The following is a 13,360-nucleotide window of genomic DNA, read 5'->3' on the forward strand; positions in this document are numbered from 1 at the left end:
ATCCTATTTGTTCATAAGTCAAGCAAAGTTACCCCAGGTACCCAGCTAACGCAATCAGAGGGCAAGCTGCAGTTTCACCCACCCTAATGTTGCTGGAACACACATTCACATCTTTGAAAGCTCATAACTTAAAAGTTCATATGTAGGGAATTGACTGTGATTTGGGAAGAAAGTTTTAAACCTAGTGGTGTAACCCTGAACACAAGCTCTCACCCTCCCAGTTATACGTTATTTTTATTTTGTTTTCTATTCAAGGCAGGTGAAATTACTAGTGAGCACAATTTGTTTTAAGATAATTGTAGATTCGCATGAAGTTGAGGGAAATAATACAGAGAAATTGGTTGTTATCTTTTACGCAGTTTCCCTCCTTTCAGGCAGCGGTTATATCTTGCAGAACTGTAAGTCTGTATCGTAGTCTTCGGGGTTTGGCCTTCTTAACTCAGCATACTTTCATGAGGTTCATAGAGGTTGATCAGGCATCAGAAGTTAGTTCACTGTATAGCTGATGAATACTCCAAGATGTGAGGGTACCACAGTTTGTAAAATACTCAACTGCAAAAGATGTTTGAGTGGTTGCCAGCTTGGGGCTGTTATAAATAAGACTGCTGTAATCATTTGTGTACAAATCTTTGTGTGAAGGTAAGTTTCCATTTCTCAGGATCAACCCTAGGCAGTGAGGCTGTTGCCTTGTGTTAGTCGTATATTTAGTTTTATAATTGAAATGTCCAAACCGTATTTTAGAGTGGCCCACACATTGAAATCTATTCTTTTATACCTTGTTTATAGAATTTGTATTTACAGATTTCATTTTTGGAATTTATGCTTCCTACAATGACCCTAAAGTTTGATAGCAAATGCAGTATGTGGTGGTTTGGGGGTCTGGATTTGAATCATGTGTTTTGCAAGTCTCTTTTTCTGGACTGAGTCAAATAATAGATGAGCCAAACAGTCTCCTCAGCTTTTATATCATGGAGAGATTTTATTTTTCTTTTCTCATTAACTCTATCCTGTGAAAAGAATATACATGAAATAGTATGTGAAAAGAATGTACTTTCTAAGAGTTTTTAATGGTTGTTAATTAAATGATGCTAAATTTTTCTATGTTTAAAGGCATACCCAATTCATTTTGTCCTCAAATATAACCCTTCAAATATTTAACATCTGAACTCTTAAAGTGCTCTATTGAGTCTATAATTAAATACAGGTGCTATCTTACCGCAGTAGCTCTTTATGTAGGAGCCATTGCTTTGCTCTCTCCCATTAACATTTATGTAGATGGTTCATATTTTATAATACCCCCCTGTAAACAGCTCTTGCAATAAATGAGTAGATCTCTAGACAATGGTGGAAGGATAGCTTCTCTCCAGCAGGACAAATCAAGTGTATTTATTTCTTATCTTGGCTCTTATACATCATATCTCAACTTCAGTACTTACGGCTGTTGTAGTTTTCCTGTGGTGTGTTTTTTCTGCATCGTATCTGGTTTTGCTCTTGATTAGTCCTATAGGGTTTCACTTTTATTCCCACTTCCAATTGGTTTTACCTTCATAATTAATTCTTCCTATGTGTCCTCCTAGTTTTATTTTACTTTCATAATCCCTCTGATCTCTGTGATTTCTCAGCTTACGCATAGTTCAAGAATGAAGTTTTCAAAAATATTCGCAGTGTATATATTTGCATAGGTAAAGCTCCGAAATGAATTGAGTATATTTTTTTAAACTATAAATTTATTTGTTTTCATTGGAGGTTAATTACTTTACAATATTGTATTGGCTTTGCCATACATCTACATGAATCCGCCACAGGTATACATGTGTTCCCCATCCTGAACCCCCCTCCCTCCTCCCTCCCTGTACCATCCCTCTGGGTCGTCTCAGTGCACCAGCCCCAAGCATCCAGTTTTTTTTAAAGCACTTTATGCATGTTGATTTCCAGATGGAATAGGCAGGTAGCATCACATGTTTTAGGAATTCAAAAGTTAAATTTTAAAAGTTTAAAAATGAGTGCTCAGGAGGCCTGGGACTGTTATGAACAGTCATCAGTTGCCCACTGGTTTTAATAATTACAGATGATCTGTGTGACTTCCTGTCATCACTGGATGTTTGTCCCTTCATGGACTGGAATTATCAAATGAAAACTGCACTTCACTAAACCTTAGGAAACTAAAGTTTGATCAGATTAATTCATTCTGTCAAACAAATAAAAACCTTATTTCTTTGTTAATAAATGAGTGTTAATGTGCAAAAGAGATCTGTAATGAACACTGCAAAGGTCACTATTTAGTAGTTTAATACTATGCACAGGAAGTGAGCAACTTGATGAAGATTTCTCAACCTTGGCACCATTTGCATTTTGGACCAGATAATTCCTTACTGTGGGCAGCTGTTCTGTGCGTTGACATGGACTTCACAGCATCCCTGGTCCCTACACACCGCGTGGTAGTAACACACCTCCCCACACATCCTTATCATTAAGAACATCTCCAGACATTGCTCGTGCTTAGAGTGGGGGTGGCGTCAAATCTCTCCTATTGAGAACCCCTGGGCACCTATATAAGACTGAGACATTTATGAAAGTTTCCTTCTTAAAATCCTGGTACATGTCAATGCATTAAGTTGGATGTAATGAGGTAATAAAATCATCAAATTTTACTTCTTTATAGCTTATCTATCAGACTAGCAGACAGCTTAGTCCTTGTTCCTCCAGCTCATGGAGGAGTGAGGGCATGTTACCCCAAAACTGCACCATAATTCCATAGGAGACAGGAAGACTGTGTTGCTCAGAACTCCGATGCCCTGTTGCATAGATGATGATGGTCCCGGGACCCAGGGACAGTTCCAGTTGCCTTGGCTTTGGTCAAGTTATGGCTCAAGCTGAGGATCCTCCAGGAGACTGAAAGCAACGTGTCCTCTTCTTTTCTTATGTCAGATTTAATCTTTAGGTTTCATTACTACTAGATTTTCTCTGTAAAACCTCCAAGCCTAGGGATGGAGGCCGGCTTGTCTCCATCTATGTACATAAAATAGTAAAGTGAGGTACCCTGAGCCCCGCTCACTCCTCAGTCTGGCTTACTGTACACTGGATCTGCAGAACTATGGCCCTGTTTATTGTCCATTCCTCCATGACTTCTGTCTATGGTTAGTGACTCTTGTTACGGATCTTCAGGTGAGGAGTTAATAAATGGTAATGGCTTCCAGATTAGCTTTTCGGTAAGGCTGAGTGAAGTAGAAAACTGGCGACTACGGCAGGGCCACTGACGAAGACGTTTTTTAGTCAGAAAAGCCCTGGAGTGCTTGTAGCACATCGTAGAGTTGCTCTTTGTCTGCATCCACACAGTGGAGCTTGTGACTTCAAAAGCCTTCAAATCGGAAGTCCCAATTGGACGGACACAAGGTCCAGTCCGGTATCTGACACAGAGTGAGGGAATGAATAGCATTTTGTGGGCATTGTGAGGGGTGGTGCGTGGGCCTGGGTAGGCAGATTTTCCTTCCTAAGAGAAATCTGAATTGTCTTTTTAATGCCCTGAATTTCTTTATCACCTGTATGCCGTCAAGCCATCAGAGTTCAAGTTTGTGCTTTGCACCATGGCTTGAATATTCTCGTCACGTCCTCACTGGGTGTTTGAAAAGAGAAGGGCTCTCTCAGCTCCTTATCCCTCCTCTACTCCCCTGATACTGCCAGACTAATTGTCTTGGGCACAAGTTTTGCTGAATCACAACAATCTCCCGTGGGCCTCCACACCTGGCTCCATTTGGTCTACCCCCCTCTATCTCCTGCCACTAACACAAGCATCCTGATTTCCAGCAGACCAAGCTGTCTTTTTTTTTCTTTTTAAACCATCTCTGAATGTACCAAGCTCACACCTGTTCTGTGCTTTTGCTTATGTTTTACGTTTTTGTGTGGGATGAAAATATTCCTTCTTGACATCTGATCATATTTTTACTCATCGTCCCAGGTTCAGCTGAAGCCCACCTCCTCTCTAGGCTATCCATAATGCATCTCTTCTATTTCATATTGATCTTGACTTGCTTTTATTCTGAAAGTGTTGACTACACACAGTACTTGTTTTGGCCCTTAGCAGTATATGTCTTTGTTCAAAGTGGTAACAAACAGCTTTGTATGTATAGTTCACCTCTTCATCTTATTTATACATCCCTGGAAGGCAAGTGTTTTGAGCTTTTTATATTTCATCAGGATATATGCTTAACAGGTACTTGGGAAAGATTTATATAAATGGCTGACCAGGCGTTGGTTTTATTCTGATTCTAATCATACCGTGTGTAATCCCAGATTAAACTTAAGAAGGATGGGCTTTCAGAATGTCAGAGGAGGAAGGTATATTTCCTTAGATGAGAAATTAAAGTTAGAGGTATCTTGGGAAGGGATTTATCAACTAGGAATCTGTAAAAGGAAATCAGTTTAACTTATTTGGATTATGGTATTATATGAATAATACCATAATAATTACTGGGATTTTGTGAACTGTGGTATTATTAATGCCACTTTGAATAGAAAATGTATGTCATGTTGAGCTGGTAGTAAAAATAAATAAATGTAGAAATAACAGTTGGCAAGGATTTTAAGACATTTGATTTCCAAATTCTGATTTTGATTTTCTTCTTTTTAGGCATCCAGATACCTCTCTTTCCTTCCTGAATGGACATTTGAAAGTGCCCTTGTCAAAGATTTGCAAGCATGGAGTCCTCATCAATGCTTTCCTCCTTGAATGACGAGTGTAAATCAGACAATTACATTGAACCTCACTATAAGGAATGGTACCGAGTGGCTGTGGACACGCTGATTGAACATGGGTTAGATGCATACGAAGAATTTCTTGCCAAGGAACGAGTGTCAGACTTTCTAGCTGAGGAAGAAATTAATTACATTTTGAACAATGTTCAAAAAGTTGCACAAAGCACAGCACATGGTCCTGATAATTCCTGCGATGATGCATCATCTTCAGGGACTTACTGGCCTGTGGAGTCCGACGTGGAAGCCCCAAATCTTGACTTAGGCTGGCCGTATGTAATGCCTGGACTCTTAGGGGGGACGCACATTGAGCTCCTCTTTCATCCACCAAGAGCACAACTGCTTACGATTAAGGAAACCATTCGGAAGATGATCAAAGAAGCAAGAAAGGTAATATTTCTATCTCTAGATGAAAGATTTGAAACGTGGGAAATAGTATCAATACAGCTGTCTCCAACCAATTTGGCATCAGGAACCAGTTTTGTGCAAGACAGTTTTTCCACGGGCCAGGATAGAGGGGGCGGGAGGAATGGTTTGGGGATGATTTCAGTGCATTACATTTATTGTGCACTTTTTTTTCTGTAATTCTTACATTGTCATATATAATGAAATAATCGTGCCACTCATCATAATGCAGAATCAGGAGGAGCCCTGAGCTTGTCTTCCTGCGACTGGCCGGTCCCATCTGGGGGTGACGGGAGACAGTAGCAGCTGCTCTCCAGTGCTAGCATCACTGCCTCAGATCACCAGGCATCAGATTCTCATAAGGAATGAGCCATCTAGGTCCCAGTAGTTCACAGCAGGGTTCATGCTCGTCTGAGAACTAATGCCACTCCTGATCTGAGACGAGGCCAGAGCTCAGACTGTAAAGTGAGCGATGTGGAGCGACTGGAGAGATAGACAAAGACTCACGTGTTCACCCTCCACGCACCCCCTGCTGTGCAGCCCAGTTCCTAACAGACCTCAGACTGGTAGCAGCCCGTGACCCAGGGGCTGGGACACATGGTATAACAGATACATACGTTAATAAGAATCTGTACGTGTATAGACCATGCGTGTTACTTTCGGGAAATATACATACGAATATATAGGCAGGCTGTACTTCTCACATGCTGCAAGTTTCTGAGATCAGGTGTTGCGTCCCTGCTGCAGGTGGAGATTTCCTGCTCTTCACCATGTTCATACATCTGAGAGACCTTCATGCATGATATCTAAGCTGTATGGACTGGAAATGGGATGATTTGATGCATTCATAATCTAAATCATTTAACTTTTCCTTAATCTCTGAAAGGAAATATGTGGTTAGTAAATCTTGGAAAATTTTCCTTGTTCATAAGCACACAGAGCCCTAATTCTTGCTCTGGATATAGTTTATTTTGGTAAATAAAACATTTTGTTGTTGTTCAGTTGTTCAGTGCTGTCTGACTCTTTGCAACTGCATGAACTGCAGCACACCAGGCTTCCCTGTCCTTCACTATCTCCTGGAGCTTGCTCAAACTCGTGTCCATTGAGTCAATGATGCCTTCCCACCGTCTCATCTTCTGTTGCCCACTTCTCTTAGCTTCAGTCTTTCCCAGCTTCATGGTCTTTTCCAATGACTTGGCTCTTTGCTTTAGGTGGCAAAATATTGGAGCTTCGGCTGCCGTCATTCTAATGAATATTCAGGGTTCATTTCCTTTAGGACTGACTGGTTTGGTCTCCTTGCAGTCCAAAGGACTCTCGAGTCTTCTCCTGCACTGCAATTTGAAAGCATCATTTTTTGGTGCTCAGGCTTCTTCGTGGTCCAGCTCTCACATCATTCATGACCACTGGAAAAACCATAGCTTTGACTAGACGGACCTTTATTGACAAAGTGATGTCTCTGCTTTTTAACATGCTGTCTAGGTTTGTCATAGCTTTTCTTCTGAGGAACAAGTGACTTAATTTCATGGCTGAAGACATTGTCCACAGTGATTTTGGAGCCCAAGAAAATAAAATCTGCCACTGTTTCCATTATTTCCCCATCTATTTGTCATGAAGTGATGGGACCAGATGCCATGATCTTAGTTTTTTGAATGTTGAGTTTCAAGCCAGCTTTGCAATTTCCTCTTTTCACCCTCATCAAGAGGCTCTTTTCTCTTCACTTTCTGCCATTAGAGTGGTATGATCTGCATGTCTGAGGTTGTTGATATTTCTCCTGGCAATCTTGATTCCAGCTTGAGCTTTATCCAGCCCAGCATTTCACATGATGTACTCTGCATATAAGTTAAATAAGCAGGGTGACAGTATACAGCCTTGACGTACTCCTTTCCTAATTTTGAACCAGTTCATTGTTCCATGTCTGGTTCTAACTGTTGCTTCTTGACCTGCATACAGATTTCTTAGGAGGCAGGTGAGAAAGTATTCCTTTCTCAGAAGATAGTCTTGTTTTCCCTTCTCTTAAGAATTTTCCACAGTTTATTGTGATCCACACAGTCAAAGGCTTTTGTGTAGTCAATGAAGCAGAAGTAGATGTTTTTCTGGAATTCTCTTGCTTTTTCTGTGTTCCAGCGGATGTTGGCAATTTGATTTGGAGATCCTCTGCAATTTCTAAACCCAGCTTGAACATCTGGAAATTCTCAGTTCACATACTGTTGAAGCCTGGCTTGGAGAATATTGAGCATTACTTTGCTAGCATGTGAAATGAGTGTAGTTGTGAAGTAATTTGAACATTCTTTGGCATTGCCTTTCTTTGGGATTGGAGTGAAAACTGACCTTTTCTAGTCCTGTGGCCACTGCTGAATTTTCCAAATTTGCTGGCATATTGAGTGCAACACTTTCACAGCATCATCTTTTTAGGATTTGAAAGAGCTAAATAGAATTCCATCACCTCCACTAGCTTTGTTTGCAGTAATGCTTCCTGAGGCCCACTTGACTTCAGACTCCGGGATGTCTGACTCTAGATCAGTGACCATACCATTATGGTTGTCTGGGTCATTAAGACCTTTTTGTATAGTTCTTCTTGTGTTCTTGCCAACTCTTCTTAATCTCTTCTGATTCTGTTGCTGCTACTGCTGCTAAGTTGCTTCAGTCATGTCTGACTCTGTGCGACCCCATAGACAGCAGCCCACCAGGCTTCCCCGTCCCTGGGATTCTCCAGGCAAGAACACTGAAGTGGGTGGCCATTTCCTTCTCCAGTGCATAAAAGTGAAAAGTGAAAGTGAAGTCCCTCAGTTGTGTCTGATCCTCAGCGACCCCATGGACTGCAGCCTACCAGGCTCCTTCATCCATAGGATTTTCCAGGCAAGAGTACTGGAGTGGTCTGATTCTGTTAGATTCATACTATTTCTGCATTATATTGTGCCCATCTTTGCATGAAACATTCTCTTGATATCTCTCATTCTCTTGATGAGATTACTAGTCTTTCCCATTCTGTTGTTTCCCTCTATTTATTTGCATTGTTCACTTAAGAAGGCTTTCTTATCTCTCCTTGCTATTCTTTGGAACTCTGCATTCAGATGGGTATTATCTTTCTTTTTCTCTTTTGCCTTTTCCATCTCTTCTTTTCTCAGCTATTTGTAAGGCCTCCTCAGACAACCATTTTGCCTTTATTTTTTTTTTGCGGGGGTGGTGGGGGGCGGGTGGATGGTTTTGACACTGCCTCCTATACAATGTTATAAACCTTTGTCCGTAGTTCTTCAGGCACTCTATCAGATCTAATCTCTTGAATCTATTTATCGCTTGAATAAGGCATCAGTTCATTCAGTTCAGTCGCTCAGTCATGTCCGACTCTTTGCGACCCCATGAATCGCAGCACGCCAGGCCTCCCTGTCCATTACCATCTCCCGGAGTTCACTCAGACCCACGTCCATCAAGTCAGTGATGCCATCCAGCCATCTCATCCTCTCTGTGTCGTCCCCTTCTCCTCCTGCCCCCAATCCCTTCCAGCATCAGAGTCTTTTCCAATGAGTCAACTCTTCACATGAGGTGGCCAAAGTACTGGAGTTTCAGCTTCAGCATCATTCCTTCCAAAGAAATCCCAGGGCTGATCTCCTTCAGAATGGATTGGTTGGATCTCTTTGCAGTCCAAGGAACTCTCAAGAGTCTTCTCCAACACCACAGTTCAAATGCATCAATTCTTTGGCGCTCAGCCTTCTTCACAGTCCAACTCTCACATCCATACATGACCACAGGAAAAACCATAGCCTTGACTAGACGAACCTTAGTTGGCAAAGTAATGTCTCTGCTTTTGAATATGCTATCTAGGTTGGTCATAACTTTTCTTCCAAGGAGTAAGTGTCTTTTAATTTCATGGCTGCAATCACCATCTGCAGTGATTTTGGAGCCCCCCAAAATAAAGTCTGACACTGTTTCCACTGTTTCCCCATCTATTTTCCATGAAGTGATGGGACTGGATGCCATGATCTTCTTTTTCTGAATACTGAGCTTTAAGCCAACTTTTTCACTCTCCACTTTCACTTAATAAAGCATAGATTTTCTTATTTACTTCCTGAGTTTTGTGAAAACAGTATTTAGTCAGGCTTAATGTAAAATTCTGAAGTAACTTTCTGAGGTGTTTAGCATGTTAGGGTGTCTGTTTTCTTTATGAAATATTTAAATTTGCTTATCAATCTCAGAAATTCTATCATAGAACTCAGACAAAACTGTAGAAATATTTTTTAATTAATATCATAAAGCTTATTGAGAGCTTTCTATGTACTCAGCACCATGATAGGTGTTTTGGACATTACAACACGATTTCCGAAGTTGTTTATTGAGTTTTAAAATATATAAACAAAAGATTATGATCGTTAACTATGAGGTGTCTATTTCTTAGTTATGGATACTATATTGTTGTTGTTCAGTTGCTAAGTAGTGTCTGACTCTTTACAACCCCATGGACTGCAGCACAGCAGGCTCCTCTGTCCTCTACTATCTCCTTGAGTTTGCTCAAATTCATGTCCATTGAGTCAATAATGCTATTTAACCATCTCACCTCTGCCACCCCCTTCTCCTTTTGCCTTCAATCTTTTCCAGCATCAGGTTCTTTTTTAATAAGTCAGCTCTTTGAATCAGGCGCTTCAGCTTCAGCATCAGTCCTTCCAATGAATGTTCAGGGTTAATTTCCTTTAGGATTGGCTGGTTTGATCTCCTTACTGTCCAGAGGACTCTCAAGAGTATTCTCCAGCACCACAATTCAAAAGCATCAGTTATTCAGCATTCAGTCTTCTTTATGGTCAAATTCTTACATTCTTACATAACTATTGGAAAAAAACATAGCTTTGATTATTCAGACTTTTGTTGGCAAAGTGATGTCTGCTTTTTAATATGCTATCTAGGTTGGTCATAGCTTTCCTTCCAATGAGCAAATATCTTTACTTCATGGCTGCAGTCACTGTCTGCAGTGATTCTGGAGCCCAAGAAAATGAAGTCATTTATTGTTTCCATTGTTTCCGCATCTGTTTGCCATGAAGTGTTGTGACTGGATGCCATGATCTTAGTGTTTTGCATGTTGAGTTTTTGGCCAGCTTTTTCACTCTCCTCTTTCACCTTCATCAGGAGGTTCTTTAGTTCCTCTTCACTTTCTGCCATTAGAGTGGTATTACCTGCATATCTGAGATTGTTGATGTTTCTCCCAGCCTTCTTGAAATTTATCCATCCCAGCATTTCACATGATATACTCTGCATGTATGTTAAATAAGCAAGGTGACAATATACAGACTTGACATACTCCTTTCCAAGTTTTGAACCAATTCTTTCTTCTATGTCTGATTCTAACTATTGCTTCTTGACATGCATACAGGTTTCACGGAGACAGGTAAGGTGGTCTGGTGTTCCTATCTCTTTAAGTATTTTCCACAGTTTATTGTGATCCACACGGCGGACCTATAGATGCTGTGTACATCTATGGATACTTCTCTATGTATACTATACAGTGTAGAAATTTCGAACTAAAAGGGGTTTGGGATGCAGACATACCTGGCATTGCTTTCTTTCATGTCTACAAGACACAGAGATGCTTGGGAAAGTGTGCTTTTATGAAGTACAGATGTATTAGATTCCTTGAAACCCACAGGACATGATAGTTTGCAAGACAGGAAACTAAGAATCTCTAGTTCTCATTAAGCAGACACAATGTTCCAAGACCAATGTCACATGCAGGCTTTTCAAAGTAAGGTGATGTTTTTCCCCCTTAGATCTTCAAAGCTCAAATAAGCTGACTTTGTACTCATATTAACCCCTTTAGCAGGATTACATTAAGAAAACACTCATCTATTCCAGTTGTTAAAAAATTAGCTGTAGAATCAGGCACATGGTAGGTATCTAGACTTTCACTGAATAAGTTGAACTATGAGAATTTTTAAAACTGGACTATTCTATACTCTGTAAACAAATAGAATAGTGCAGTTTTAAAAATTCTCATAGTTCAATTTATATATAAATTCAGTATATTAGTTTAGTATATACGAGTCCTTGTATAGGTAATATAGAGCTTCCCTTGTGGCTCAGCTGGTGAAGAATCCACCTACAATGCAGGAGACCTGGGTTAGATCCCTGATTGGGAAGATCTGCTGGAGAAGGGAAAGGCTACCCATTCCAATATTCTGGCCTGGAGAATTCTATGGACTGCGTAGTCCATGGGGTCGCAAAGAGCTGGACACAGCTGAATGACTTTCAGTTCACTTTCACTTCATAGGTAATTTAACAAATACCAAGTAGTAATATTTGTGAATTTCTGTTTGGGGAGACAGTATGTTTTTGAACCACAGTATTAACTGAAAAATGCATCAGTGAAGCTTCATATTTTTATTATGTTAATCTTTGCAGTTATTAGTTCATCAGCCTGAACCCCAGACAGTCTCCTTTGGGGCACTGCACATCTGTGATACAAAGTGAAATTCAGGAGCTAGCTTGAGTTCTTAGGCGAGCACTCACTGGACACTGAACATCAGTCATGAGCTTCTGATGTATTTTTGTTCTAATGTGACAGCTGTTTATTTAGTAAACCTTTAAATGTAATATCCTCTGCCTGGTCATTGTTTGCTGGGAATTCCCACTTGAATTAGCAAACAAGGATCTCAAAGTCCAAACTGTAAAACAATAATATGATGCTTTGCTTCTCTTTCATCAATTCCAAGTGGCATAAAATAAGGAAGAACTTTACCTTTATACTTACCCAAGGTATGTATACTGCCCTGCATACATATATCCATTCCGAATTCAAAGAAAGAATTATTTGAACTTTATAAGTTGAGTAAAATGAAATTGACTATAAATCGCAGTAGATAACTTAGTGGTTTTCTGTTGTTTTTCCCAAAAGCATTGGAGAATGTGTTTGTTTCTTACCAGATTTAATACATATTTTGGCCAAATGGGCTATAAGTATATGGGATGTATGTTGTGTGAGTATTTTGGAAGTTTCTTGCTATGTCACAATGTTAATTTAAAGAATTTTGAAGGATCCAATACTCCAGATAAGACAGAGTTATTGACCACATTTTTAAACAATTTTGCATTGCTTGCCCATAGGTCCTGTGAAAAATGTTAAAATAAGAAAATAAATATTATTATGAAATCGTAGCTTGTCAAAACACGTTGCCTTTGAAATATTCTGCCTGCTTTTCATGACTCAGCAGCTGAGTTAGGCTCTTGTAAACCTTCAGATTCTAGCCTATTAATTATCATAATAAACTTCTTGTTTCTGAACTATTTTCAGGGGGTGAATTCTCTTTACTGGTAACTGTCAATGAATTGTCATGAGAGAATGAAATGTACAAAGAGGATTATCTTTTTTTTTTTCAGATAAAGTACTTGAATAATGTTTATTTTAGAGGAAGGAATAAAGTTTCTTGCTTCCACATTTCTTGGGGTAATTCTGTTGTTTTTTGATTTTATTTTTGGCTGTGTTGTGTCTTCATTGCTGCTGGCCAGCTTTCTCTAGTTGCGATGAGCAGGGCTCCTCTCTGGTAGCCTTGCGTGGGCTTCTCACTGCAGCAACTTCTATTGCTTCAGAGCACAGGCTCTGGGCTGCACGGAGCTCAGTAGTGCGGGGCACAGACTTAATTGCCCTGTGGGATGTGGAAGCTTCCCGAACCAAAGATCGAACCCATGTCCCCTGGATTAGCAGGTGAATTCTTAACCTCTTCTTCACCACCAGGGAAGTCTATGGAAATTCTTTTCTTAATCATTATGAGACAATGGAGCTATGAGGTAATAACAAATAATGCAAGGAAACAGCATAGCTGAACCCAGTAACGATCTCAGAGAAGGATTTTAATTTGTTTTCACTGTTCTGTTTGCAAATGAGATAAACTGCTTATGAAATAAATGTCATTTAATAGAAAAAAATCAAAATAATAAAAAGAATTCAAAAGCAGTTTTCTTCAGTTTAGTTCAGTTCAGTCGCTCAGTCGTGTCCGACTCTATGCGACCCCGTGAATCGCAGCACTCCAGGCCTCCCTGTCCATCACCAATTCCTGGAGTTCACTCAGACTCACGTCCATCGAGTCCGTGATGCCATCCAGCCATCTCATCCTCTGTCGTCCCCTTCTCCTCCTGCCCACAATCCCTCCCAGCATCAGAGTCTTCCAATAAGTCAACTCTTCTCATGAGGTGGCCAAAGTACTGGAGTTTCAGCTTCAGCATCATTCCT

At 40.2% G+C, this 13,360-nt stretch overlaps 1 protein-coding gene across 1 annotated transcript in view; it reads left to right on the forward strand.

Moving 5' to 3' along the window:
* FAM83B (family with sequence similarity 83 member B) overlaps positions 1-13,360 on the forward strand; it is a 103,054-nt gene that overhangs the window by 17,177 nt on the left and 72,517 nt on the right. The window contains exon 2 of the mRNA XM_018039254.1: positions 4,628-5,139. Within this exon, the coding sequence (XP_017894743.1) occupies positions 4,696-5,139 (444 nt within the window). The 5' untranslated portion in view covers positions 4,628-4,695. The remainder of the gene's footprint in view (positions 1-4,627; positions 5,140-13,360) is intronic.

The sequence above is a fragment of the Capra hircus genome, chromosome 23 (genome assembly GCF_001704415.2).
Source record: "Capra hircus breed San Clemente chromosome 23, ASM170441v1, whole genome shotgun sequence".
NCBI lineage: Eukaryota > Metazoa > Chordata > Mammalia > Artiodactyla > Bovidae > Capra > Capra hircus.